The 27,639-nt window shown below is 38.3% G+C and overlaps 2 protein-coding genes across 6 annotated transcripts in view; both read right to left on the bottom strand.

Annotated features, from left to right (window-relative positions):
- Window positions 1-2: 2 nt before the first annotated feature.
- On the bottom strand, window positions 3-24,061 carry LOC126635645 (vitellogenin-2-like). Its single transcript, XM_050307064.1, has 36 exons — window positions 24,012-24,061; window positions 23,152-23,177; window positions 22,133-22,153; window positions 21,876-22,027; window positions 20,256-20,507; window positions 19,517-19,678; window positions 19,284-19,432; window positions 18,536-18,686; window positions 18,263-18,420; window positions 18,006-18,171; window positions 17,042-17,167; window positions 16,479-16,697; window positions 15,300-15,517; window positions 15,045-15,142; window positions 14,613-14,737; window positions 14,401-14,502; window positions 13,626-13,745; window positions 13,353-13,542; window positions 12,436-12,529; window positions 12,137-12,322; window positions 11,453-11,597; window positions 11,111-11,333; window positions 10,845-11,020; window positions 10,006-10,458; window positions 9,546-9,596; window positions 8,576-8,665; window positions 7,307-7,519; window positions 7,069-7,211; window positions 6,541-6,679; window positions 5,894-6,029; window positions 5,278-5,464; window positions 4,861-4,952; window positions 3,680-3,777; window positions 2,771-2,930; window positions 1,203-1,364; window positions 3-341 (listed from the first exon to the last, which is right to left on the bottom strand). Exons 1-36 carry the CDS (start codon window positions 24,059-24,061, stop codon window positions 223-225), a joined length of 5,352 nt encoding a protein of 1,783 aa, XP_050163021.1. The 3' UTR covers window positions 3-222.
- The window catches only part of SSX2IP (SSX family member 2 interacting protein), a 24,069-nt gene continuing 20,384 nt past the window's right edge, over window positions 23,955-27,639 (bottom strand). For all 5 annotated transcript variants that reach the window (XM_050306938.1, XM_050306937.1, XM_050306939.1 and 2 more), the window contains one exon: window positions 23,955-27,548. In XM_050306938.1, the coding sequence (XP_050162895.1) occupies window positions 27,395-27,548 (154 nt within the window). In that variant the 3' untranslated portion in view covers window positions 23,955-27,394. The remainder of the gene's footprint in view (window positions 27,549-27,639) is intronic.

Here is a 27,639-nt window from a genome sequence, read left to right as displayed (position 1 = left end):
CATAATTTTTTCCAGGCATGAATTTATTATGAAATCAGTTATGGGCAATCATAACAGTTTCTACAATAATAAAGTTTAATACTTTAAATTACTTGAGAAGATTCCACACATCTTCAAACACTTAATTTAGTGTCTCTATTATTCTTTTAGCTGAGGTTTTTTACACCATATAATAAAAACATGAAAGTGTTTCTGTTTTTTCCTATGCTGCAATGTACAGCTTCATGCACTGCAGTCTTCATCCTCACAAGAACATGTTGTGTGTGCATCAACAGTGTCCTGCATATCCTCTGACTTCTGGTCAAACTTCATCTGTTTTTCTGCCAGGCTGGTAGCTGAATCTGATAGGGAACAAGAAATGAAAAGCAAACAGTACGCGTCAGAAGTAGTTCTGCTAGGTACCATGCACGTTTACCATGCACTAGTCATTAATTACAGCAGACTTGTCCGCTCCTCACTGACTTACATATTTGTATTTGTCTAAGTCACACAGAGATGTTCCAGGAAACCCACTTCATCAATAAGAGAGTTCTACCTTGAAAGGTACTACTTCAATGTAGAATTTTCTTATGATACATTTAGGAAAAGGTATTCTGGTCTTTAAGAAAAAAGCAAACTTGGAAAACAGAGATAATTCTATGATCTATATAATCTATATCTACCTTATCTAATATCTTATAAATTATGATACAATAAAAAATATGTCCTCCTATATCACTGCACCTGTGTACAAGAACCCTCTCCACATCTGCCCTTTTAGTGCCTAAATCAGCTCAGTGAAATAAGATCACATCTTAAGGCAGTGATAAATAAAAAATGCAAGGCAAGGATCCCCATTTCAGGGTGCTGCACATTATCATTTATGACTCAAACCTCGCAGGTTTTAGTACATAGTTTTTCAGCTGAATCACAGTGTTGACTGTGCTGTCATCCTGCCCTTACCTTCAGAGCTTCAAGCACCATGAAGGGGAGTTTAGTTTAGATTTTAAGTTTTAATTTAGATTTTAAATTTACAATAGAAAATCTCTCTCACTGAAAGAATGCTTACATCTTAATAAAAAAAGGGCTTCAGTCAATAAGGCAGTAAGTCCATCCCTACCTGTGGCTGTTAGATTATTCATACTTTTCAAGTAAAATAACTAAGTCATAATCTATTTATACTTTTCTTCAGCTCCTATTCAGTAGGATTTCTGTTGACTTACCAGCAGGGAGACAGTGGAAGCCAACACTGACTGGAATAGTCTTGGTGGCAGAGCATCCTTTCATACAGCGCAGCACTGGCTCTGTGGAATAGCACTTGGACTCTACACCGGCAAGCTGAACTGTCTTCTCAAGCTTCACAAATGAGCGTTGCAGTTTGCAGACTGGAACACAGTCATAGTTGATAGTTTATGTGCTTACACTCAGAAGCTCCAGATCTCCCCAGAAGGACCCATCTGCCAACACTGACAATTTGCAAACAACTTCCCTCTGTGAAAACTGTACTTTGATCATAAGTGAAGCAGCTTTACCAACTGATAAACCTTTCAAATTGGCTAACTAGATAGGGAGTCATGGAAAGTTAATTTCAAATGCAACGGATCTGTTTCCAGATCAGGATGTAGAAACATAGTCTGATGTGCTTTCTAATGAATATTTTTCAAAGGGAACTGGCTTACTGAATAGTCATCAAACCATGGTTTAAAATGTTGAATATTCAGCAGCAGAACTAAAGGGGAGATTTCCAACCAAATAAAATTTATCACTAAAGAATTACATTATTACCACTGTGATTCAGACACAGAATTTCTGGAGAGAGAGTGTGCAAAATTCATTGCTACCAGACAGTAATACTGACCTCATTTTAGATTCCCAGGATAAACAGTTACAAGTGAGAAGCTAAACAGACCACAGTTTATTCTAACTATAAGTTTTATACTCTAAAATTCTAGCACTTTCTACTGTATATTAAATGGAAACAGAGTATGTGGTCATTAGCAACCACAGGAATGTTATTGTGTACATGTGTGTGGACTCCATATCCATGTAAAGCAAGTCTGATGTCCAGTTTTCATGACAAAGACATAGAAGAATAAGAGTTAATGCACAGATAAATATGTACAAGCCATTTCCAAGAACTGAGGAAGTCCTTTCCACCAGGACAAGTCTCTACAAATGCAATGTTCCTGTTTTCCTTGAGCACTATGGTATGACATTGCATCATAACCTCATCTGAGAGCATCAGCACACCATAAGATCCTAATCTACCAAAACACTTAAAATACAGCTTTTTCATTTCAAAAGCCCCTGGAACTGCTCATGTACTTGAATGCTTTACTTGACAGGTTGCACTGGTTCATAAATCATGTGGTCAGCCATGGTAACAACTACTAATCCCCATTCTATTTTTTGATGGGTCAATTGCAGAAAATTGATGTCTGGAAAATGTTGTTGTGTTTAAATTAAAGCATTCTCTGTGAATTTACCCCCCCCCCCCCTTTTTTTTTTTTCCTGATCATCTTCTAAAAAACTTCAAAACTGAAACAAAGACTTTGTTTCCAGTTGGTTATTTAGTTTCAACTAACTTGCATATTTTGGCTTGTTTAGTCTATGATTTCCTATTTCTTTCTCAACTGGTAGGTAATTTTAACACTTAATATATAAATTTATAACTTTTTTTAGTATGCTTTTTATTTCCAAAATGTATATAGATTTTAAAGTTTCTGAACAGATTCTGCATTTTCTAAACTACTGCAGTAGTATTATATTAAATTTATTAGAACTTGCGTACCTCCTCTACAAGGCTTTTCTTCCAAAATCCAAGAGTGTCCAAAGCTCACTGCATTTTTAGCTACATATCCATTGGGCATCCGATATTCCTCTTCACATTCAGCATCATATTTTCCACATATTCCACACATTTTCCCTGCCATCCATAAAGCAACTTGAATCTTTGTGGGGAAAAAAAGTCAAAAGCACTTCAAGTTAAAAAAAAGTAATACCTACAGAGCAGATTTTTGCTATGTAGGTCCCTTCCAGTATAAGTTAATGCACAAACATTTAAAATCTCCTTGGCAAGAATTCAAAAGAGTCTGACAGTCATATTCCAAACTCCTGTGGGGGTGAAGCATCTGTAATTGCTACAGTCTTTAAAACCCACTGTGCCAATCTAGTATGTTATCAATGCTCTAGACTGTTAATATGCTAAAGCTTTTGTCTGGTGGATGTTTTGATAGTATAGGAGATAGACACAGTAGAGTTTACTAATCTCTTACATTCCTGTTTCATATTATTTTTAGTGCAGACTTTAAAGCATTCATTTATTTAAAAAGAATGGGTGCACTTCTGCTGTTTTGAAGAATTATACAGTTGTAAGAAGAGTGGAGAAGAGATGAAAACTCATTTTTCTTGCAAAGGCACTGATGACTCAGCACACGTATGCTCGCAGACCTGCCTCCCAAAGCACCCTGTACTGCAAGAACAAGGTATTTTTGTTTGTGAAGGATTCTCATTTCTTACGCTGAGGAATAAAGACCAGGACTGTGCAATCCTGTAGCATCATCTTCCTCTTGGGGTTTTTTGGGCCCTGCACACAGTTGCCTTTGCCACTGTACACTCTTGCACTCATACACTCATGAGATTTAAGGGAATCCTATGGAAATTTCTCAACACCCAAGCTTATGAAGAGGAAGAGTGATACCCTGAATGTATATCCATCAAAGTACAATCTATCAATGCCATAGGCTGGGGCAAGAAGTACAAGCGCTTGATTTTCACTATGGATCCACAGAGAAGCACCTAGAAGAAAAAAAAAACAACAAAGCAAAACAAAATCAAAACCAGACCAAACTGAGCCTCTTTAAGAAAGAAAAAAAGCAACTGTCATGTTTCTAAAATGTTTTTTTCTTCAAAATTCCTCAGTTGTTCTATTCAAGAAACAAAACACACAACAAAGCATCCTAGAAATGTTTGTATACAGAAAATAGGTGTTTGTAAAGGATTGGAAGAAAATTTTAATGATCAAAGATTTGTTAATTTTTCTTTGGGTTATTAACATACTCATATTCATATATAGAAATTATTTCAGAGCTGTCTATAGCATCTGTGTAGTTGTGCAGATAAACAAGGCCAAGAGCACACTATATTGGAGTATGGAAATACAAAGAACATCAAGACTATCAATGGAGCCATTTCTAGCACAATTATCACTTCCTAAGTACATAACAAATAGGACAGAGCTCAGCACTGGCACATGTTAACCCAATTTCATCAAGATTTAGCCTGATTCATGTACTACAGTTCTATAGGCAGGGAATACCCACACTGTATATAGCCCCTGACTGCACAGTACAGGATGCAACAAGATCTTCCTGTACCTTTCACAGAAAAACTATTCCTGCTCTGAGAGAATGAAGTAGGTGGTTTTACCAGTTCTTCATATCTATTGATAGCAAATTTCAGAATGCAAGCCAAATTTATACCTACAAATCAAATTGGGAAAAAACACTGGTATACAAGTCACATGGGCCGAATTTTACAAAAGCTCTATTTCAAAAAGTTTTAACCAGGCAAGATTTACAGCATAACCAAAAACTTCTCAAATTTGGGACTCCAGTAGGAGCTGCAGTGGTGTACAAAAAGCAGGGATTCTCATGTTAGTTATACCTTGCTTACTTTAGCCACTTCAAGAGCTTCACATGCTAATCAATCTTTCTAGAAGTTCCTATGCAAGTGTGTAAAATACGTGTTCCCAAATATTAACCTTAAAACCAAGGACACACTTATTAAATACAAAATTATAAAATCTGTTTCATTGACTCTCTTTCTTTCTTTCTCCTAAAACATATGTGAAAATTAAACAAGATATGCTGCATCACTTACCAGCAGATGTGTATGAAACATTTGTCGTGGGGCTTTCAATTCCATCTACCAGCAGCTTCACCTGTCCATTTGCAGGACGCATATCAATTTCACTGTTAAGGAGAAGAGTGTTGATACCTTGTTTGTGCCCCATTCACACACATACAGTGGCACAGGCATTTTTCTGCTCACTAAATATCATTGGTCACAGCATAAGCTTATTTCAGCCACTTAAATTACATCAGGGGTATTTTTGTCACCTATGATGCAGGACAACCGCATCAGCATTGCATTCAACACACGTGGAAAGTAAATAAGGGGAACGCTGAAATCCCATGGGCTGCTAACGATTGCAGTGAAGCTCAGATAGAAGGTCCTCTCATGTTAAATGTGGGTGATGGTTCCTCATGCTCCCAGCATCTGGCAGGAGTTACTTACTGAACGCCAAGCTTGATATTGATTGCTTTCAGATTCACAGTTTCTTCAGCAGTCCTCATCATCACCAGGAACTTAAGGTCAGAGCTGCAATCCTGAGCCAAGATGTGGTAGCAGTTTGCTGGCATAGTGTAGTTAAACTGAACTTCATTAAAGGTTGTGATCTTGTTGTAGGAAATTGAGCACTGAGCTGGTTAAAAAAATGCCAGTGAGTATTTACTTTTCCATAAGAGAAAGCCATTAAGTCATGTTTTGTTTTTAGTGCCAGACTATTTTGGTTTTATATTTTTTTCACTATGTGATATTTTTGTATGGTTTACAGGGACTTTTGGCCACCAAGCATGCATAAATTCTTAAAAGGCATGGAAAATATACTCCTCTATCTAACAAAAAATAATTGCTATAAACTTTAAATGTTATCAATTCAAATAATTGGTATCTTGATCCCTGAAATGCTGATGATTTTTGTACTATATGTGCAATATTTTCTCCCAGTTGAACCATTCTCACTTTCTTACAGAACATTTTCTAATTAACTGGAGATAAATAATGCCAACAAAAATTCAGAAGATGCTCAAGTTAATTGTGACACTAAGGTTGTCATGTTTCTGAGCCTAACCTTTAAAATTCTGGAGCACTGCAGAGGGTGCTTCAGCAAAGACATTCCAGATGGGAGGCTGCAGCTCTGAGGCTGGTATCCTCGGACCTACAGGAAGTGACAGGGGAAGCCTCATGGCTTTTTCGTAGAGGATAATCTGAAAAGGAATACGTAAACACATTCAAAATACACCTGTGCCAACAAACAGCTAAGACTTTTCTCCTATTTGGAATTTGATTTCTATTTCTTCTACTTTGGTTGCAAAGACTTATGTGAACACCACTCATCTGTCTCATTGCCCATGAGGTTTTTGCTTTTACCTAGTTTTCTCTCATGGTGTGAGAGAAATCATTCAGGTATTATTTGGGAGAGAATGAATTACTCCCTTTCAAAGGTGATGAGGTGAACACTTACGGGCTACTACAGATGGAAACCCATGTAATTATGAGTACCCATGTCTCTCTCCATGAACAGAAACACTATATGAATATCCTTCTATGTAATATCGAAAGGCTGAAAATAAATGAAAGTTGTTTTCATCATTTGCACCCGAAGTGATGATTACTTAATTTTTCTTTCTCAGAATCGACCCACTGTAATTAAAGTGCAACAGTCACACTTTTCTACTAGGAATAAATAGGAGAGTGATAAAAATATTTCATAATTACGTCAGGAAGCTTGATAACAACATCACATGTCCTTGGAGAAGTTAGAGCCACAATCATCCTGGCTTGTCGAGAAGGATTCTTGTCTGTTTTTTCAGAGAACCCCAGCATAAATGCAGCCCCAGGGACAAACTTGTAAAACCTTCAAAAATTCAAATCAGAAATACTTGGTGAAATGGAGAAACAAAAAGCTGTACACATCCCAACCAGGTTGTCTCACACCTCTGTGTAAGTAGCATGTTAGTCTTCAGGATCACTCATTAGGTCCTCACACCCACTGTCTGTTTTACTGTTCAGTGAAAGGAAGGATCTGTTCCTCAGTTTTCAGCAATTATGTCCAGTATAAAGAGTTCCTGTACATTAAAATAAGATGTAATCTCATGCAGCTTTTATGTCCAAAGGCAGTACTTGGACAGATCTGAGAACAAAACATTAGCCAGTATTTAAGCCACTAGAACCTCATGTGTGAATGCTGATTTTTCCCAGTTGACCAATATTGTGAATGAGTGTCACTAAGGATTAAAGCCTCACCATTCTGCTATGGATCTGACGCTGGAAGGAACTTTAGGCCACTCAAGTTTCACTTGTACAGCAGGGTGAGCAGCAAACCGCCCAGTTACCAGCTCAGTCAAAATCTTGTAGTCCTGGCAATTCCGTCCCCATTTCAAGTAAGCCTATAATGGACAGATAAATGATCCATTTTTTTAATGCATGGACCATGGTTTTCCTGTGATACATACAGCTGTATATAACTATTTTTGAGTCTTACCACTGCCTTGTGAGCATTGAGGACTGAAGCATCAGCACAGAGCTTCCACTTGCTTGAATCTGTGAGGTTTGACACAAATACCTGCATCCGGGGCCGGATTGAGTCAGTAACAGCATACATCACGAGCTGGAGGCCTCTTATCTTCTTATCATTATGGATGCCATGAAGAAAAACAGCTAATACTGGTGTTTTAACATCTCCCAAAAACTTAGGCTAAGAAGAAGGGGGAGAAAGTATGCAAAGAATGTAACTATGAAAGAGTTACCATGTGGAACATTTGAGATGCAAGATTGATTGAGATGGAGAAATGAAAAATAAATAACTGAACCACAAATATATACCATCATATGTACCACACATATATACATGCCTACAAAATCTCAGGCATATGTCTTTAATGTGCACGTGCCTCTGCATGCACAGATGGACTTTACCATTGTGTTTATATGATCCAAAATTTGTGCCATTTCCTCAGCTATAGCTGATACTGCAGAAATAGTCATGGGATTAAAATACAGTAATGACTATATGATTTGGGCTTCATTGTTAATACCCAGCCTGTGAATAAAGGAAGGTGGTTCAATTTGAACAGCATCAGTTGTCAGTTTTATTCATCACTCATTGTCACAGTAATAACATCCCCCAGCTATGCTCCTCCTGTTTATCTGTCTGGGTGGTCTATTGGCTTTCACCTCACTTTGGCTGCGAATTCTGTGGGATGGACAGGTTTTGTGTTTGCACAGAAACCCAGCACAGAATATAATCCAGGACACTGTCTTCAACATGAAGAACCTCCTCCCTTGGAGCAGGACCTTAAGTGTGCTATGACCTTTGATACCTTCACTCCATTATTAGCAAACCTGCACATGTCTGACTGGGAGGTGGTGAGGAGTGCAGATGTCCCCTCTGGAGCACGCCTTTTGATGAGGCTACTCTGAGCCTCAGCTGCCACCACCAATGTCCTCACACTGGCATGGCAGCACCTCAACCTCCCTCCTGGTTGCAGAACTCGCAAGATGAGTCTCTGCAGGCATCTGTCGAGTGGGATTCCCATGAAGGAAGGGTCGCAGTGCAAGTAAGAAGGCTCCTCACTGCAGAGGAATGTGTGTGTGGGAATTATGGTGCACGTCTCACTCTTGACTGATACCTGAGACTTGAGAGGTTGGCATTTCTCCCTTCCCGTTAACTTAGATGTAGAATTACTGCAAGTGCATGGCCACATGCTATTCTTCCAAGCTATCAAAAACTCCTAAAATTGATGCAACAAACCTGGGAAGCAGCTCTAGATGAGGCACGACTGGATCTGGTAGAAGAGTACAAGCTGTTAAGTTGGTCAGCTGGGAGTTCTGTTTTTGGGAACTGCAAGAAAAAACACAACATGCTTAACTCAAAAGCTTGCTTGAAGAAATGCACTAGGCAGTGTTGAAGTGTCATGGCACTCGGTGTTGGTAAACTTGTGTTCCAACATTGAGCAGCTCGATGACTTGCAGTAGAGGTTTTGTCCTGCTTAGTACATGTGATCTAGCTCTGAAAAATCTTGTTTGCCCAAACAGCTCTGACCCCTCAGAAGAAACAAATAAGAAGTGTGTTTAGATGAGAATTCCCTGTATGAAAAAACAACGGACCAAAGCAAGTCGAAAGAAACCAGCCTCTCAATTCAATATGAAAGACCAGAACTTCTGCAAGGGTCTTATCAACTAGAGGACACACTGAATGGACCTGACAACTCAATGGTAAGGATCATCTGAATGGACACACAGTTAAAATTTTGCTTTTTAAGGAGCACTAATATCAAGTACACTGTTCCTGGCTGGCTCATGCTCCAGTAAGAATCTGCCAAACCATAATAAAATAAGGTATCCTCCTGTGTTTGTTCACATCATCATCCTGGTGTATATCACCAGTGATTCCAACCCAAGAAACCAAATGATCAAAGAGAGTCAAATGACCCAATCTTTTGATGGTAGGGTCTTTGTTCCTCCAAAGTGTGCAGTTCCAGTCCCTCATATTGCTTTGGTAGAGGCTTTTCATCTCCTTTGCAGAGCCACAAATGGTGTCACGTGCACAACACAAAGAGGAATGTAGCTCTCTGTCTTTATGCATATCAGAAGAACCACCATGGCTCTAATGTTATCAGTACTGTAATTTTCCTCAAAAAAGATAACAAATTGCCTTTAAAGTTCTCCATTTGACTCATGACAGTTTCCATAATTCTTTTACTGAGGAAAGAAAAACTCACCTCTTGTCTATGTGCTGATTTAAAGCGGTACTGATAAATCTCATGAACTTCCTTTGAAAATGATAAAAACAAGAAGATTAAAAATCTCAGATGAAAAGAAATGCTGCCATTATATTGAAATTTGAGCACTGGAAATTAAATAATACTAATAATCATTCATACATATGTTTAGTCACAAGCACATAATGCAAGATGAATATATGGACAGTAAACTGTCCAAAAAAAAATGGTTCCCTGCCTATAACAAAAGTTTCAACAAACTTGTGGAAACTTTTGAGATGCTTTGAAGTAGTCATCTGAGCCAATGATTGCAGATGTGTTCGCAGAATAAATTTTGCAATTTTATATTGCTAAAATTTACTTGGTCAACTCATAGTTTCCTGATTTGTCATGCAAAACCAGTCGCCATCAGGAATGTGATTCAGAAACATTAGCAGCATCAATTTACTGACAAAGTTACCCATATTTTTGAATATGTGCTGCTGCTGCTGCTGCCATCCCGATGTTCTGAATGATGCCCATGGCTGTAGCAGCTCAATGACTCGCTGCTGCTACTGCTGCTGCAATTCAGATGCCTTGAGTGATGCCCATGGCTATGATGACTACTACTACTGCTGCTGCTGCTGCTCCTGCTGCTGCTGCTGCTCCTGCTGCTGCTCCTGCTCCTGCTCCTGCTGCTGCTCCTGCTGCTTGTATCTTTGTTTCTTGCTTGCTTTTCTTGATCATTCTCATCTTCATCCACAGCCTTTTTGTGATCAGGAGAAACAGCAGATGATGAGGAAGAGGAGGCAGTTGAGGAGGCAGAAGATGAGCTGAAGGGACGTTTTGCATCAGGGTCTGTCCCAAGCTCTGTTAGCACAGTGTTTTCTTTCTTTGAAGGTTGCTTCTTCTGATGTTGTGTTTTATTTGCAACCTGCAAAAATAGTTCACAAAGTGCAAGAGAGAGGATACAGCTGGTTCCGTATTTACAAAGTAAAACTTACGAGGGTGTCAGACAAGCTTCTCACATCAGCCTTTCAAGGAACAACCACCTCCCTGTCTCACTCACTAGAAGAATCTGCAGAACTCCCTTAGATCCACTCCACTCAGTTGAAATCTAGCCCAGCACAGAAGACTTAGCTGGATGTGCCCCAAGGGATCAACCCCCCCAGATGTAGCACTATCTGATAGGCCTAGCACCGGCACCTTTCAAATTAGGCCCATCCTTTCTTTCCCATGCCATCTTTCTACACTGAACTTCAAATTCTTGGTTTCATTTAGGGGAAAATATTTCCCACTCTCATTTTCAAAATCACTTACCTTGAACACATTTTCAATGCCTAGAATCTTCTTCAGTTTAGCTCGAATGTCCTTATACAGAGATGGTTCATCCTCTTCCTTAGACTCCGAGTTTACCTCTTGAATTATTTTGGAAGCTGCTCTGGATCCTGCCTGAATCTCCAGCTGAATTTTGTCAATATCAGCATCTGTTTCAACTACACACCAATTTCACATATTAGAAGGTTACACTGCTTCAAATAGCACTGAAAAACCTGAGATGACAAGGTTCATACTCAGCATTTTACCTGGGATCAAGACTATTTTAGCTTCATGTTCTCCAATTAATCTGTGCAAATATGTATTTTTTAGGAAACTGGCATCTCGTGACCTTCTGGAAAAGCAGAGCTGACAACCAAGATGATGCATTTTGACACAAATGTCTCGTGTATGGGTTTTTCTTCCTGTGACATGGCGAAGATCCTCTTGAGAGCTGTCGGCATGTTTCCTTGCCTTGCTGTCAGCTTCTTGCTGCATTAGAGATGAGTGTGTGAATACCACCAAGACTATGTCATGGGTGAGAATAAATCTACAGATATGCATTACAGAGAGGGTAAATATTACTATATATGCAAAAAGCAATAGGTTACCTTTGTGAAACCTTCACTGGAAGCTCTCTCTGATGGTGTGAAAGGTTCTTCCACAATATTTGATGAAGCATCTCCTGGGAGAATTGAAGTTCTCTTTTCAACACCTAGTTCTCCTATATTTCTTGATACAGCAAAAGCCTTATGTCTGTTGAGATACATGCAAAAAATGGTGAATTATTTTGACCTCTTGTCTTTGGGTTAAATGAAATATGTCCCTGTCAGTATTATGAGACAGTACAGAGATCTGTCATTTGAACATAGGGATTATATATGAATTAATAAATATAAATACTATTGAAAACAAGTAAGAGTTTATGACAAGTATAATTTTCTTTATATCACATGAAGCTTTCAAAATCTGGATAAATTTAAATGTTAATTTTTTGGAAATTAAAAAAAAAATTCAAACATAAAGATTAAAATCCTTAAAGACAATAAAGTAATGAAAAAATAGTAATAACACAAAATAACAAACAAATTAAAGTAAAAATTTAACCGCTAAATAATTTAGGTATCTTTTGATTTTTAGCTCCCCCATTTTTCTTCCTTGTACTTCATATCAAAGGTTCCGCTACATGGTGAAGAGTTACTCTGCCTATCTAGGAACCTCCGTAGGAGGTCAGTGAATGGTGAACTTTGTCAGGTTTCAGCAATACGAAGTATTCTGAAGTAATGCTACCATACCTTCCAACCACTATCTCAGTTTCCTCATGGCATGGATTTGTTTCAATCTTAATGTTTTTCAGTTTCATGTCTATCTTGGTGTCAAACTTCATTGGCACTCTTGTCAGGACCTTGCCTTGAATTTCAACAGCATGTTGGAAGTATTCTGTGTTGACACCCATTGTTGCAACTGTCTGTACATATAAGCTGAAACAGAGTAAAGCTGTCAGATGCAAGAAAGGTGCTCTTTTTATATACTCTGCCTTCTCTTAAAGTCTCCTTCATATGCAAAGTCTCCTGTAAAAGGGAAACCTCCGTACCTTGGGTTTATGTCAGACTGAATCTGCACAGTGGATTCAAGCAACTGTGAGGGTCTAGAATCTCCAGTTAAAGGGGGAGTTATCTTTCCATCAACTGCAAATGCAAGAACAAAATTTAAACATGGTAATAGTGAAAGAAGGGGTTTGAACATAAGCAAATGACAGTTTTCAGTACGAGGTAATATTTTTGCCAGTACAACAAATAATGTTGGAAAACAAGGCAGACTTTGGGGTACATGAGATCTTTTATGAGTCTGAAAAATACTGAAAATATACAGAAAGATCATTAGGGAGACAAAGATGCTGATGCAATGTATTTTAAATGGAAATAAAAATATACTAAAAAAATGAAGACCTGACCCAAATTGAAAGTCTGATAATTAGTATAACACTAAAATTTCAGAAATTTGGGGAATCAGAAGACAGAGTGAATGAAGGACAACCAGGCTAAACAACCCTCGCTCTCTAATCTTTCCTCATGTCAAGTGTGAACATCTTTCTTGTACTGTGGACACAAAACTGGACATTGTACTTCAGATGCAGCCTCAAATATGCTAAATAGAGGAAGCAAATCATTGTCATTCTAGCTTTACTCTTGCTTCTGCAGCCAGTGATGCAGTTGGCCTTCATCACCACAAGAGCACACTGCTGGTTTACTTTACCAGCTTGTGCTGGCCTTCTTGGTCCTTTTCTGCAAAGCTGCTTTCTGTCTGGTTGATGCCCAGCCTATAAAGTTGCAAGAGTTACTCCATCCCAGGTGTGAAGGACTTTGCATTGCCTTTGTCGAATTTCATCACACTTCTGTCAGGTCATCCCCTCCAGTCTGTCAGGGTCCCCTCCCGGGGTGGCAGCCTGACCCCACAGTGCAGCAACTGTTCCCACCACACACACAGCTGATCTCCCACTTCCCAACTCACTGCTGGCTGCTGCCCGGGCCAGAGCAGCAGTGTATGACCCGTACTCCAGCGGTAGACCAGTGCAGGTAGAAACGATGTATCGCAGCTCTCCCAGCCACATAGGCTGTGTCCATTGTCCTGCAATGCCACTGCGGATTTGGCTGATGAGTCTCTTCAGCACTGTGTTCCTGTCAGCAGGTTCTAGCACAGTCTGCAATAAAACAGAGATCCAAGGTCAGGATATGAAAGTAAAGGGTGTAAAATATTGCAAAGAGAAGTAAGAGTCCCTCGTACCTTCACAGCCTGTTGTAGGACTTCCTTATTGATGTTGATGTAGGCCAGCTCTTGGCCAAAGAGTTTCAAGTAGGCTGATATCAAGGGGGTTTCTGTTGGTAGCTCCTTCCATCCCAACAGCTGGGGATCAGATAAAGAAACAAGTAAATTTTCTTAATGTAACACTTCACAAATGGTAGTTCAGCAAGATGACCAGAACCATCACTGGCCAAGCTGCCATTTTCCATTGAAAAATTTTTGATCATAAATAGCATGGTGGCGCTAATTCAGACTTTCTCCTGCCATTGAGATGCCCATGAATAGGCTCCAATCTAGTGTTTGGTATTCCAATGAAATAACATTTGCACAGAAGCTCTGGGTCATTAATACCACTAGTTTGAAAAAAAAAAAAAAAGCAAAAATTAATCTTTTCTCTTCAAGACAAAGGTATATTCCTGTAAACTAGGTTAGATAGATGAAGGGAGGGAGTAGGAAGCCTGCCTGCCAGGCATGTGACACACCATGCTGCAATGCTTGCCACTTCCCTTGCCTCCCGTGCTCCTTTAGCAGCCTCTGTGAGGTGGGGAGGAGGCAGACCCTGAGCAAAAACTGGCAGAAGCTATTGCAGCTATGGCAGATGTCCCCTGGCATCCCATTGCATATCTCCCCTTCACAGAAATACTTGAGTTGACTGCTAGGAGAGTAATTTACCTTCTGAGAGAGCCTCACTAGTAAAAAAAGACTCACTAAACACCCCTTTATATAACCCACACGTTGCATTACTGAAAATACCTACAGCTTTTCCAATCTCCTTTATCTTTTTGTATGCGGGATATTCAGCAAATGGGATATTTTGTTTCATGATGACGTCTGTGAGGCCTTCGACGCGGACACCAGCCTACCAAAACAGCATGAGAAGGAGCAGTCTGAAACATACTTACAAAGGTGACACTTAGTCATTGCTTTTAATTTTAATATGTTTTATCATTGATTTAGGTAAATATTTACCTCCGCCAAATCAGCCACTGACCCTGCAGAATATGCCATCAGCTTGGAAATTATTGCTGATGGGAACATTGTTCCTGGGTTGTTCATAACAAAGACATCTCCAGCAGCACCAACTTTATAGTTATCTATGGTAGAAGTAAACAAAAGACACGTCTTTTTTCTAACCATTCTGCTTGTCATTCAAGATCATATTCCTGCAGATTTTTCCACTGATATATCGTACACTGATATGTAAGATATATCATTACATAAATTCTGTTTAGTCAGATATTATTATATGGCTACTGATGCACTTTTTAACATGTGACCCTCATATTTAATTTAATTTCTCACTGAAATGGAGAATGCCTTATTTCTCCAAAGGATTTAATATCTCTTAAGAATGGATTTCTGAAGTGAAAGTTTCCTGGTCCCTGAAACACTTTTACTCACCGAAGTAAGCATCAACACGTACCACCTTGCTATACCGATAGCTCAGCCTGTCCAGTCTGGGGGCCAGCATCTTAAGGGCAATATTGCAAGCTGAAGATCTAAACAAAATGAGAAAGGTAATAATATCTAGAAATAAGCTGCACCCCATCAGTATATAAACTGTCTTCAGTTATCAGCACATGCAGTGCTCACTAAAAAGAATGTAACAGAACTCATTTGCAGAAGATCACCTGCTTTGCTCCTGTCTCTACTCACATGTTGTATGTGTACGGCAACCTGCTTTTTGCCAAAGCCTTCATGTGGCTATATATGAAACTTGCCACTTGCAAATTGCTCTCCTTCATCACCACATTGGCTATTGTTGTTATTAAAGGAAGGGCAGGTCTTGTCTCAAAGATAATGGCACAAGCCATCATGCGCACCTCGGGGGGAAGCGACTGATCTGCAAGGATCTGGATGAGATATCCCTGCACCTGCAAAGAGAAAACAGTGTCTGGAATTACCAAATAATTGAGACAATTTTGCAACCTCAATCCACACCTAAGCCACAAGAAATGTGGGAGAGGGGGTCATTATCCCTGCAGAAAGGTTTCCTGATCTTTTTTACTGCATGGTTCCACATAATTTTATTAAGACAACTGAAGGGGCCATGGTGGAAAGCACCAAGGAGAAGAGCTGGCACTGAATCTGAAATAAATGTCCATCTACCAATGTTTTGAGCCAACTCACCACCATCAAAAAGGCATCAGCATTGCTTTGTGCATTACTGCCATTCAAAGATTAGTGAATAACTTTGGAAGAAACAACTGTAGATGGTAAGATTCATTCTTCGGACTAACTCCACTGAATAAGTGAGCATGCTTTGCTAATTTAGACTAGTTTTAAAAGGGGAGCTTCATCAGTTTGCCAAAGACAGTCTGAGTGAATAGCTTCTCATAGAGGTCTTAAACCATCTGAAAGACAGGAGTCTTGCCTACACTTACTGTGACAGCAGCTTCAGTAAGGAGTCAGTAGTGACTCATCCAACCTTAAGGAAAGGGTCTAAAAGAGGCAGAGCAATGCTGACATTTTGCCTAGGAGTTTAACAGAAAGTCTCTCTCTCTCTCTTCCTTACTACAGAGGCAGTTCAAATTATATATTTGACTTTTAGGTGGCTAAATGTACACTAAATATAACTAGCACAGGACTTAATTGGTTATGACAGATGATGAAAGCAACACTGCTAGTATCCCTCTGGAAGCTTCCTACTGACTAATAATCATTACAGTTTAGCAGAAAATATCAGTTGAATATAAAATTGTAAAATATTGTTCTTAAAAATATTTTTTTTTAAAACATGCTGAATCCACATACATAATAGCATTAAATTCATTACCCTTACAGTATATATTCTCTAATTCACTAAGGAAAGAAAATCTACTAGATCCTACTCACAGTTTTGGAGTCTTTCCAAGCTATTTTTCTCAAGGCCATTATGGCATCAATCTGAATGTGGATAGGGATATCAGGAACACTGGATGAAAATATGGGAAGGAACTTCAGGATGCGCTTGATGCTGGCTGGATCTCCCATGTTTCCAATGCACTTCAGAGCTAATTTCATTTTGTCTTCACGGCCTCTGCTGATCGCTTCATCTGCCAGGTCATGGATAGGCTACACACAAAGCATAGTTCAATCTTCTCTTCCTAATGTACAGATTGTCCACAGTGTTCCCCTTACCTACTGAAAACCCTATCACAATAAAGCAACTGGTTTTAATAAAATCACTCAGTGGTGGCCTCTCTCAGGATTTTACTTTTGCAATGAGAAAACTTTGTTTTCAGTGTTGAAGCAGTATCTGCATTAATAAAACAAGTGCCTTGGTTCTGAAGGAGACCTATGAAATGTGCATGTGTATGCCCAATTGCCATTTTTATACTGTATCTTAAAAGAATTAAACTAATAAAATAAGCAGTACTAAGCTATTAAAAACAAAAAACTGACAAAAAGCCACCCACCTGGAGAGCTTCTTTAGGACAAGCTGAGGTCTGAGAACAGTATCTATTGACCACAGAGCTGTATCCCAAGGTGGCAACTTGTTGAAGCATGGGACTTTTCTGGATTCGAGAACTGGTCACTAAATCCTATGAGGAAAAAAAAATTATTTTATTGTTTAATACAGTGCTTCACAAACCTTTCAGAGCAGGAAAATCATTCAGATCTGAGGAGATCAATTCCAGAACGATTATGGTTGCATCCAAACAAATTAGCTTGCAGACATTTTGTTTGGAAGCTTCACTTTGGAACTTAATTCCTCACTAGTTTCAATATATATGGATGTACAAGCTTACACAGCCCCTCAACTGAACATAACACTCAAAACACAAAGATTATGGATAGACATCACTGTATAAATGGCATATCCTTAGAAAAATGTGCAACTCAATTATACTAACGATGCATTCTCATATCCTCTTTTCCTCTTTAAGAAGAAGAATATTGACTAGACAGCAAAAATCCTGTTCAGAGTAAGTGATTCATTATAGTGCCAACATATTTGATGCTTGCACAAATACTTTTACTTGCAGCACTTTCCAGTTCATAGGGATAGTTAACAATTAAAAGAGCTGTCCAAGTGACATATCACACCAATCACCATTTGTTTCAGAAGTAAGAGACTGAAGTGGACCAAGTTTTGTCTGTAGAAGGCATGCCATGTGATCCCAGCAAACTACAATGGGGATTATTCTCAAAAGTACTTGTAAGAGAAGGGCTTTATGTTAATGTAGGGAAATGAAGACAGAGGACTGAACTTTCCTCTCGTAAACGTAATGCCAAAAGAAATTCACAGGTCAACATTTGCACAGAATTAGTGTATAAGAGAGGAGAATCCAGTCTCTAATGTACTTAATAACCAAATGATGTCATCAATTATAATTCCTTTTGTTATCAGACAGGAAATATTCACATAGATCTACTCACTGCTGCTATTGTAACAGTGTGTTCATCAGCCTTTGTTAAATGGAGAGCAAAGGAAACACTTAGAAGAGCCTGAAGGTAGTTAAGGTCATCATTGCGAATTCTGCTCTTAATGAATTTGAGTGCTTCTGTGGTGCCTGTTGCAGAGACTGCACTCAGCAGCCATCGCCTGCAAGTAGAGGTAAAAAAAAAAAATCCTTCATTTTTACTCTCAATTCTCCAAAATCAGAAGTTTCTTGTAAGTTGATACAATGAAATACCTATAGCGGGGTTTATCTGAACATTGTCTCCAGGTAGACTCAAGTGCATCGGCACTTGCTATCCGGCAGAGCTGGACAAGTTCCAGGAATCGGTATGGAAGATCATCATGGAAATCTTGTTGGTTATTCAGGACTATGTGTTGCAGTATTTCGACTATCTGTTATAAAACACAAGAGAGAGGGCTTATGTAATTATATTATTTAGAATTTATGATAATTATTATTTTATTTTTATTATTAGGAAATCAGTTTGAAGGCCTAAAAATACTCTACCCGTTGCTCAGGGTTTTTCATCTTGACTAGCTGCAATGGCATCTGTGGCAGTTCTGTTGGGAACTGGTAACGCAGGCCTCCGTAGCTTTGCATGGAAAGGTCTGGGGAGCTGCCCCGTTCACTTCTCACTTCAAGCAAGGTGAGTTGTTGTCTGTTGAGAGACAAGTGCCATGGGAGAAAGGCATTAGCTCTCTTCATCCACCTGCCTTGACTATTTGTTGCTTCAGTGATACTGTGATAGTATCAGTTTTACTCCTTAATAATTTTTCTTATCACAATAAAACCTTTTGCTAATGAATAAAGCCTTCTTTCTGAAACAAAATGGTATTAGGGTTATCTGCAATGAAATTTCTTCCAAGGAGAAGTGAAATTTCCATCTTCTGAATGAGAGCTACCGACTCAGTGTAATGAATGATCTTATTTCTATGTGCACCATCTTCCTCCTGACACTATCAATTAGTCCTTTTTCAGGACAAGCGGAACAGTCAAATTGCATTCTTATGGTATAAGTGAGAAAAACAGCTTTTCTCCTTTTCTTCCACGTAGCTGTAGTGCCAGCTTGATCATAGTACAAATAAAGAACAGTTGGTTGAACTTTAAGGACTGTGGAAACCCCAACAGTGAGCACTTAGACCTTTATCCAACTCCTATGGAGCTCCATTCTCATTTCACTTCAATTGGAAGAGAAAGGGAGTGATAGAACCTATAATTATTCTCACTCTGTGAAACAAGCCTGTGTTCTACCTACCTTGCTTCCATGACAGCAACACCAGTGGGTTCACTGAATGGTGAGAACTGATACACCTGCTGAGACACCACTTCTGTGATCAGGGTACCACTGTCTGACTGCTTCAGTTTGTAGGAGAAAGCTGCAGTCCCTTTTATGGGCCTTTCTTTCTGTAGGAGGACAGAGTAAAAAGAGCAAATGGGTTCAGAATGGCCATGCTTGTAACTAGGAAGATTTTTTCACGTCTCACATACCATCATGTCAACAGGACAAGGATAGATGTAAGCCATTCCAACGCTCTTCACCACTTTTTCCTGGCAGTTATTTTGGTCTACAGTTTTGGTAACAGAGATCCGGCTGTTCTTCCTGTCTTCCTGGATGATGTACCTTGTATGGCAGACACCTCCAATTCCAGCCTGGCAGATGAACACAGATAATGAGACTTCCCAATTATATCAGGATTTCACTGTGTGAGAAGAAGTTTTACTGAATGAAGACTCTGAAGAACAGAGGGTTAGTACCTACTGAACAGTCTTAATTATGTTTTGAAAGCTGTTGCCACTACACACAATTATTCCTATTGCACTAAAGTATCGGCCCATGAACAATACTCAGTCAGGGGATGGAGTTTAAAATAAAAAAAGTAATTAATTAATATCAACAATTAACAAATAAAATGGATCAAGGAGTTGTATGAGTGAAGCATATAACAAATAAACTCATAGTTAATAATTCTTTTTTCTCCAAAGGACTGCATGTTAAGACTTAAAGACAGACGTCTTAGAAAAAATTCAGCACAGATAATTTGTTCAACGCATATGCACACATGTTCCTCTATATGAATGAAAACCATCTTTTTCTTGCTACGAACATTCGAAAGTAGCTGCAAATAAGCAGAAACTCAAAGGAAGAATAATTAAAGAGAACATAAATTAATTAATAAATAAAACACAATCTTTCAATAAAGTAGTTTTAGAATGGAAAAAAACAAACCTCTTGCAATTCATACACATTCTGCGACTTTTTAATAGTTATCTGTATCATGTTCAGTATTCCTCTCACTATGTTAATGCAAGTCTTGGGACAGTCTTCTGGGCCATAAATGTTTCCAACCCGTCCACTATTGTATTCAAACTTGAAGGGCTGGGTAAAGCATGAGGAAACCATCTGGGTGATTTTGGAGGATTGAGTGAATGGGTCTCTGGGCCAGATGCCATTGTATTCCTCAAATTGTGGAGGGCGGATCTGTGAAGAAATTCAGAAAAGACACTTAGGAGAATAAAATTCCTTTGATACTAAATATGCAAATGGATTGGAAGAAATTAACATAACCACTAGTGAGATTCTCTTTCCTTCTAAATGTAGGCTTCGTAAGTCATACAGAAGTTTATTCTTTTGTCTCTTCCTTACACTATTGTAAAACCAGTGCAAAACCTGGGGGCTCAGCAGTGTTATTTTATCTTACAGACATAGATAACATATTGCTATTATCTTTCAGAGACATTTCAACTTTTTACTTGCATTTACTTTATAGGGAAAAAGGATGATTAAAAATGCAATTAAAAAAATTCAAATAAAAATCTCCCTTTTTTCAGCCTTAAAATAAATATTTTGCTTTAGGTAAAATTTAACATTTAAAAAGTTTATATCATGTCCCCATACAGTTTTTCTTTTACCAAATGAGTCACTATATTTGATTTGTATTAGTGAATTGCTTAAATAAACCCCAAATATTTTAATAATGAACAATATATTTATACACACTGAGATAGAAGGTAAATAAGAAGCAGTTTCAGTAACTTGGGCAAAGTTACTGCCAGTTTTGGTGCCTCAGAACACAACCTAGTGCACACACATAAAAATTTCAGGATAAAGACTGTAGTGTGAAATGCAACACCTAGCCCATAATTTTGAGAGATCTACAGCTCCACTACAATCAGTGAGAGCTCTGTCACAGAATTCAATGCCTGAAAAAGAAGCTCTGATTTTAAACTGAATGAAACAGACAAAAGTATTCTTCCAAAACATATCCACTTTGAATGAATCAGCTTGTATCACTGCTGACATCAGCAAGGCATGATTTCACACATCCCCATCTTTTACTGCACTATTCATACACTAAACATTATTACATACTCCTTTTTGATTACTTTCATTTTTTACTCTTATCACATATCACTTTTTATCTTATCTTTAGTTCTTATAGCATTTTAAGTCTATGTTTATCAGTTGCCTTCATGACAATGATTTTATACACCCGAGTCCTGGCTTCTCACAGGAGCTGGAAATGTGTGCTGAGACTAGAATCAAATCTTAAACTCTGAGCAGGCTTAAATGTCTTGAGTTAGAAATAGCCATTTTCTAACAGAACCCCTGGCAACTGTATTTCTGATACAAAGTCTCAAAGAACACCTGCTACAAACAACTTCCACAATAAACACCAGTGTCTCCTCACTTCTGAAACTGTAGATTGCAGATCATTCTCTGACATCTACAGTGGTAAGTCTCCAGTTGTGTTTCCTGCAGCTTTCCTACACACCAGATTAGCCAGGTACAATTACAACTGTGATTTTAGTTTATGTTGCATGGCACATTTGAAAGACGGCACGGTACCTTGAGGAGGTAAGTGTTTTCTGACAGCCCACTGATCTCTACTTTGCTGCTTAGGCGCACGCCAGCTTTGGCTAAATTCTTTTCTTGAAGCCCATTCAACATCCAGCCTTCATAACTGTACAAGTAGCTCTTTCCACTACTGAATCCAGGGTCTGTGGGAAATAATAGCCATTTTGACAATACTCGCAAGCATGTTCTAATCAATAGATATAACAGTAAAGTCACAGGGAAAAGGTTATAGAAGGAAATTTACTCACCAAAGTCAAACTTCTGGCTACCTGCAAAAAGAGATGGAAAAGCAAATAAGTAATGTTCAATCTAGATCCAGTCGCTGTTCAGAGAATTGAAAGACATTTTGGGAAAGGTGAAGAGATATGTAGCCTTACCTACAAGGGTGAGTGCTAGTACAAATATGATTCCCCTCATAGTGAAGGCGAATGAAGCTCTGCCAGACATGGTGAGACTTTTATGGAAGAAAGCTCAAGAACACGTGGCTGCATTCTGCTGAATTCTCAAGTTCTTTATCAGTTTATGTAAACACTTTCCTTTTTGCAATCATACTTTCTCTTCAGATGGAATAATGGAAGTCAAGTCATACCTTGGCGTCTCATTGATTATCTCATAAGCCCTTTGCAGAACTGTGTAAAAGCCTCTACTTATCCTAATAAGTTTTACTAGGTCATTTACAATGAATTTACAGTAAACACATTACTTAATTCCTAGGTTGTGTCACAGCTGTCTGCTTGTATTTGGTCTGCCACAGATTACCTTGATTTTGCCCAGGTTATGCTGACCTGGCATGTGACCCAAACTGACATCTAGATGATAGCGGCCCAATTAATGCAGTCAGTATCACAGAACACATTAACAGTGTTCTTCCTCTTCCCTCAGCATTGGTTTACAGACACCACCCCCCCTCCACTGGACAGGAGATGAGGACAGATAGCCCCTTGCTATTATATTCCTCTGTGCACCAAAGCACATTTAACATTCTACTGAAAACCCCTATATATGGAGTGCATATATTCATTTAAACAAATGAGAGGACTAGTATGCCCTTTCAGCTCTGGTCACACTGACCAGGAATATTTTTTAAATGAACAAAGATTTCATAAGTCATCAGTAAATATTTTACCTTTCAAGGTAAAATGACAGCCAAATCTGAACAGCTAAAAGCCACAGAGACTCCTCCCAGCAAAGCAGGGGGAATGGGAGTGCAGATCAATTAGAACTTTGCATTTCCTAAGGAGCTAAACACAAAATGCAGCCAAAGTACCTGAATTGATGTAGGCTGGCAGCCAGCTTCATCATCAATTTACAGTGACAACCCAGGGCACACTCACAGAAGTGTTCTGATCTAGAAACATCAGGGCCATGGAGGCAAGTAGAGATGCACAAAACACACTTGGCCTTTTTGACTATGGTAATAGATTGATAATCACAGAAAGGGAAGAATGAGTCTGGTCAATCCCCCAGATAAGTTCCACAATCTCCCAAAGTGAGCTGGGTGGCATCTGGATCAACAAAAAAAAAGGTGAGAAAAATGCATAGACTTCTAAGTTGGAGGATGTTTCCAGGCGAGTAAATTCAGGCAATGCAATAAACTATGGGTTTTAAGTCACACAAAAACTGTGAATCCAATTCAAACTCAACATCTATGACATACTGGATAATCAGACACTTTATTTCTGCTCCCACCTTACCTTTGGTTTTAAGGTTAACCATAGGAGCAAGCGTTGTAGCAAACGTCACTTAACCAACCAGAAATGAACATTTGTTTTTTATTCTAGCAGTTTCTACAGTCTCCCATTAGCAGTTGCTGTTACCGGGTTGTCAGTTCCAAAAGTCTTGACTTTTTCAAACAGATTCCATGTGGGATGTAAATCCACCTTGGGTTGCATGACCTCTATTTAAGGAACTGGCACCCACTTCAGTGCAGAAAACTATGTTTGAGGGGTGAGGGGTAGACACTAGCAAGAAATGTCTCCTTTTTCATGACTATCAATCTATAATGTTCAAGGGAACAAGCATGTTTTATGCCGCAGGTGACAAGCTTTTTATTACAAAGGGGGCAAGCTCTTTCATATAGTTAGAATTAATTTTTTATTGTTAGACATTTCTTCAAAACAAAGTTACCTGTTATGCATTCCACTGGACTCAAAACTTGAATAAGGGAACACGAACATTGTGTCAGTATGAAAAATGTAACAAAAAATATACCATGGGATTTTATTTTTTTGTTGCAGTGCAACTTTGCAGGGCATAGTTAACATTAGAGATCAGATGTTTTGTTTGAAAGCAATAAATAAATAATCTGATAATTTAAACACTTCTTTTGAGATCAGTTTTTCTATCCAACTACATCAAACTTTAGTACCTTGTCATCTACTTCTCTTGCAAATCAGATGGGGGCAGTGGAAGAGAAAAATCTAAAACCAAGATGTCTTTGCAAAAGCCTTCACACACAAAAGCTTTGTGATAACTGCAAATTAAAAAAAAAAAAAAAAAAAAGCTGCACAAGTAATAACTAACCTGCTAATTCAATATATACAGCAAAGCCATTACCCTGCATATATTTCAATTTTCCTTTCAAGAATAATGTTTGCATTGATATTATCTAAATATATCAGTCACCTTGACCTGGTTGAAGTGTACATAGAATGACCCTGAACAAAAAGCTAAGATATGATTTTTTTTTTTGTTTGTATATACATAGGAATATTTTTATCCTGCTACAAGTCTGCAGAATTTGGTGGAGGCAGTTCTTCAAATTAGGAAGAGGCTGTTTTGTAGGGAGAAAGTTCTCTTAAGAAAAATTTTCATTTATTAGTTTCTTCACTATACAGTCTATATTGCAAAAACTACATTGTATCATCCTTAACCATTGCAGATGAAGGAGAAAAAAATTATCAGTTCTAATATAATCCTGGAAAGTAAGTTCTCATACCTAATCAGACTAATATTTATGATAAAAGCACTCCCATCATAGACTGAAAAAGCAGCAATATTATATTTAAAGATTTTTATGAAACAAAACACCACAGTTTTAGGTAACAACTCATCTTTTCAATATCATGCATAGGTAGCTAACAATAGCTGTATGGTAATCAGTCACTGGTAGTCTGTATTTCTTGTTCCTTAGATAGGGCACTTGTTCTATTACCTCAAATATACAGTTGTGTGAAGTGACACACCTGTACTACATTCCTGCAAGAAGCCTCCCCTTCTGTTCTTCAACAGTCTCTGAGTAAGATCCTGCAGTTGTTTCCAACACCATGAAGTACTACACTGTCACCATCTGTGGCAGTCATACCACTATTAGCAGGAGCATCAGATTTAAAAGCTTTCCACTCACTATATATAGAGTGATCCAAAAACTATGTTTGACTTCTTTACAGGAACAGGACTGAATCTGTATCTCAGACTTCCAGGCCTGAAGCCAGCTCAGAACTCAACTGCATACACCCTTCTAGCACAGTTGCTTTTCCCATGGAGGCATTCAAACACATTTCCACAAGATGAATTACAGAATGTTAAAGCAAAGAATTACTACAAAAATGTTTATTATTTGCTAATCACTCTATAGACACAAACAAAAGAATAAATAGGTAACTTTTGTTCTTCAAGGCATTATTATCCTAAAAGTTACTTCCATGAAGAAAACTAGTCTGAAGAAAGAGGGCCCAAGTAAAGCAAATGCATGTAAGTGTCCCAATAAGGCACCCCCAAGCTCACCTTAAAGCAGCAGCAGCCCCTAGTGGCATCCAGATCCTGCCTCAGCCATGGACTTAACAGGCCTTCAGTCACCTACTGCCTTGAACATAACCCTACATGCACAGTACTGTTCTCCCACTTAGTATATTACATTTTTCACTTTGTTTATTTACATATATTTTTGAATGTGTTTTTATTCTTCCATAACTAAAATTCAGGCAAGGACTACCCAACAATTTATGGGAAACCCAGCAATAACTGTACTCTTCCAAACACCTGCAGCAAACAACATGACTGGGATCACCCATTTACTGGGGAAGAACTGGAGAAACAGAGAAATACAATGTTCTGTCCTTCTAACCCCACTACCACCCATGCAGCAGAAAGCCAACCAAGAATATAATTTCATCCACTTCTGCTTCCTGAAGGGTGCCATGTGAAAACCACACAAGTATCCTCTGCAGTTTACATTGGCTACTACTTCATCTCAAGCAGTAACTCAGTGTACTAAATTAAGAAGGAGAAACTGCAGCTTTCTGCCTTAGCTTCTTGAAGAACTCCAGTTTCTTTTCTTCCCTATGTTATTCCACTGCTATTTTTCTGTGTAGTCCAATCACTACATTACACCCAATTCTGAAGAAAATGGGCAGAGCAGCTATGTATTTTCAGTGAAGGAATCTAAGCTTGAGTTAATTTCCCACCTGTGACCCTGAGAAAGGCAGAATTTTCTTAGACACCTTCCAAAAGGCCAATTATGCCAGGATTAGAGCTATAGATGTGATCACAGATGCACAAAAACTCAACAAGAGACAAGATGGACTTGTACTGGGCAAGGAAAATTACATGCATTGAGTCAGGTGAAGGAGACTCTGAAACATCCTACCTTTACTTGGCTATTTTTATTACATTATAAACAAGAGACTTCCCAAAGGCAACACAAAAAATATTCTGCAGTCAATTAAAAGGAAAAATTAATATAATACAAAACCAGCACCAGATTGGTAAACATTGTATACAGTCCTACAACCATGAAAGCTTATAGCTTCAGTGCACACAAAATAGAGAACCAGGGCTTTTTAGGATAGAATTACACATTTATTGTTCACATTCAAAAGACTTTGGTTCCTGACTGAACCATTGAAAGTCCTAACGCATCTGTAAACTGAGTATCACTATAAAACAATTTAAAATGCAATGTAAAATAATATTTATGTACGCATGTGTTTAATTTCATGGTTTCTCAGCATAACCACTTGGTCTATTTACAAATATATAAAGTTTTTGCGCTTTAAGTCACTGAAATATCAAAGAGGTATTTTCAAATCACACAATAAATATAGAACCTGTTTTGTTAAAAATCTACAGTATACTGTACATTCAAGTGAAGGCAAGAGGATTTAGTGCCAGTAACACTTAAAACATAAATGAATGCTTCCAGTAATTAAACAATTTCTAAAAGTGCTATCTCTGCCTGTGATGAAAGGTAACATTAGGATCCAGTATTTCATTACAGTTAAAGTTTCAGACCATTGCTTCATTCATAGAACCAGAGCTTCTCTTACTAGAAAAATATCAAAGCTTTCATATATTTTTAAATTATTTTCTTTCAAGAGTTGCAAGAAAAAGAGGCAAGAAATGGTCTAAAAATTAAAAGCCATGTGCACGCACATACACACACACCACAATTCAGATCACCACATAATCCTCCAGAAGAATGATCAAACTCACAGCATTCTGTTTCATTTAGAATGATAAGTTTATGAACAAATCTCTAACAAAAAACCCAGCTGGCAACCCTAGGAAGTCTAAGGCAGTTGTTCCATGTGCAAGTTTCTACAGAGCAGAGTGTCAGCTCCAGAGTCTTCCCACGACTTTGTGCATTCTTCAGTTTCTTCTTTGTCATCATTTTCTACCCACAGATTTGGCATGCTGTCTCCAGCAATTTTTTTTGATTCAACACTGGAAGTGAAAAACAGAAAAATGTTACCATGCAAATAAATTATGCCTTACACAGAAACAGAGTACTGTTTTTATGTTTAATATCCTTTAT

This window comes from Myiozetetes cayanensis, unplaced genomic scaffold, assembly GCF_022539395.1.
Source record: "Myiozetetes cayanensis isolate MyiCay16 unplaced genomic scaffold, myiCay2020 scf12, whole genome shotgun sequence".
NCBI lineage: Eukaryota > Metazoa > Chordata > Aves > Passeriformes > Tyrannidae > Myiozetetes > Myiozetetes cayanensis.
The sequence above is the reverse complement of the archived record's forward strand: the minus strand, read 5'-3'. Positions and strand labels throughout refer to the sequence as shown.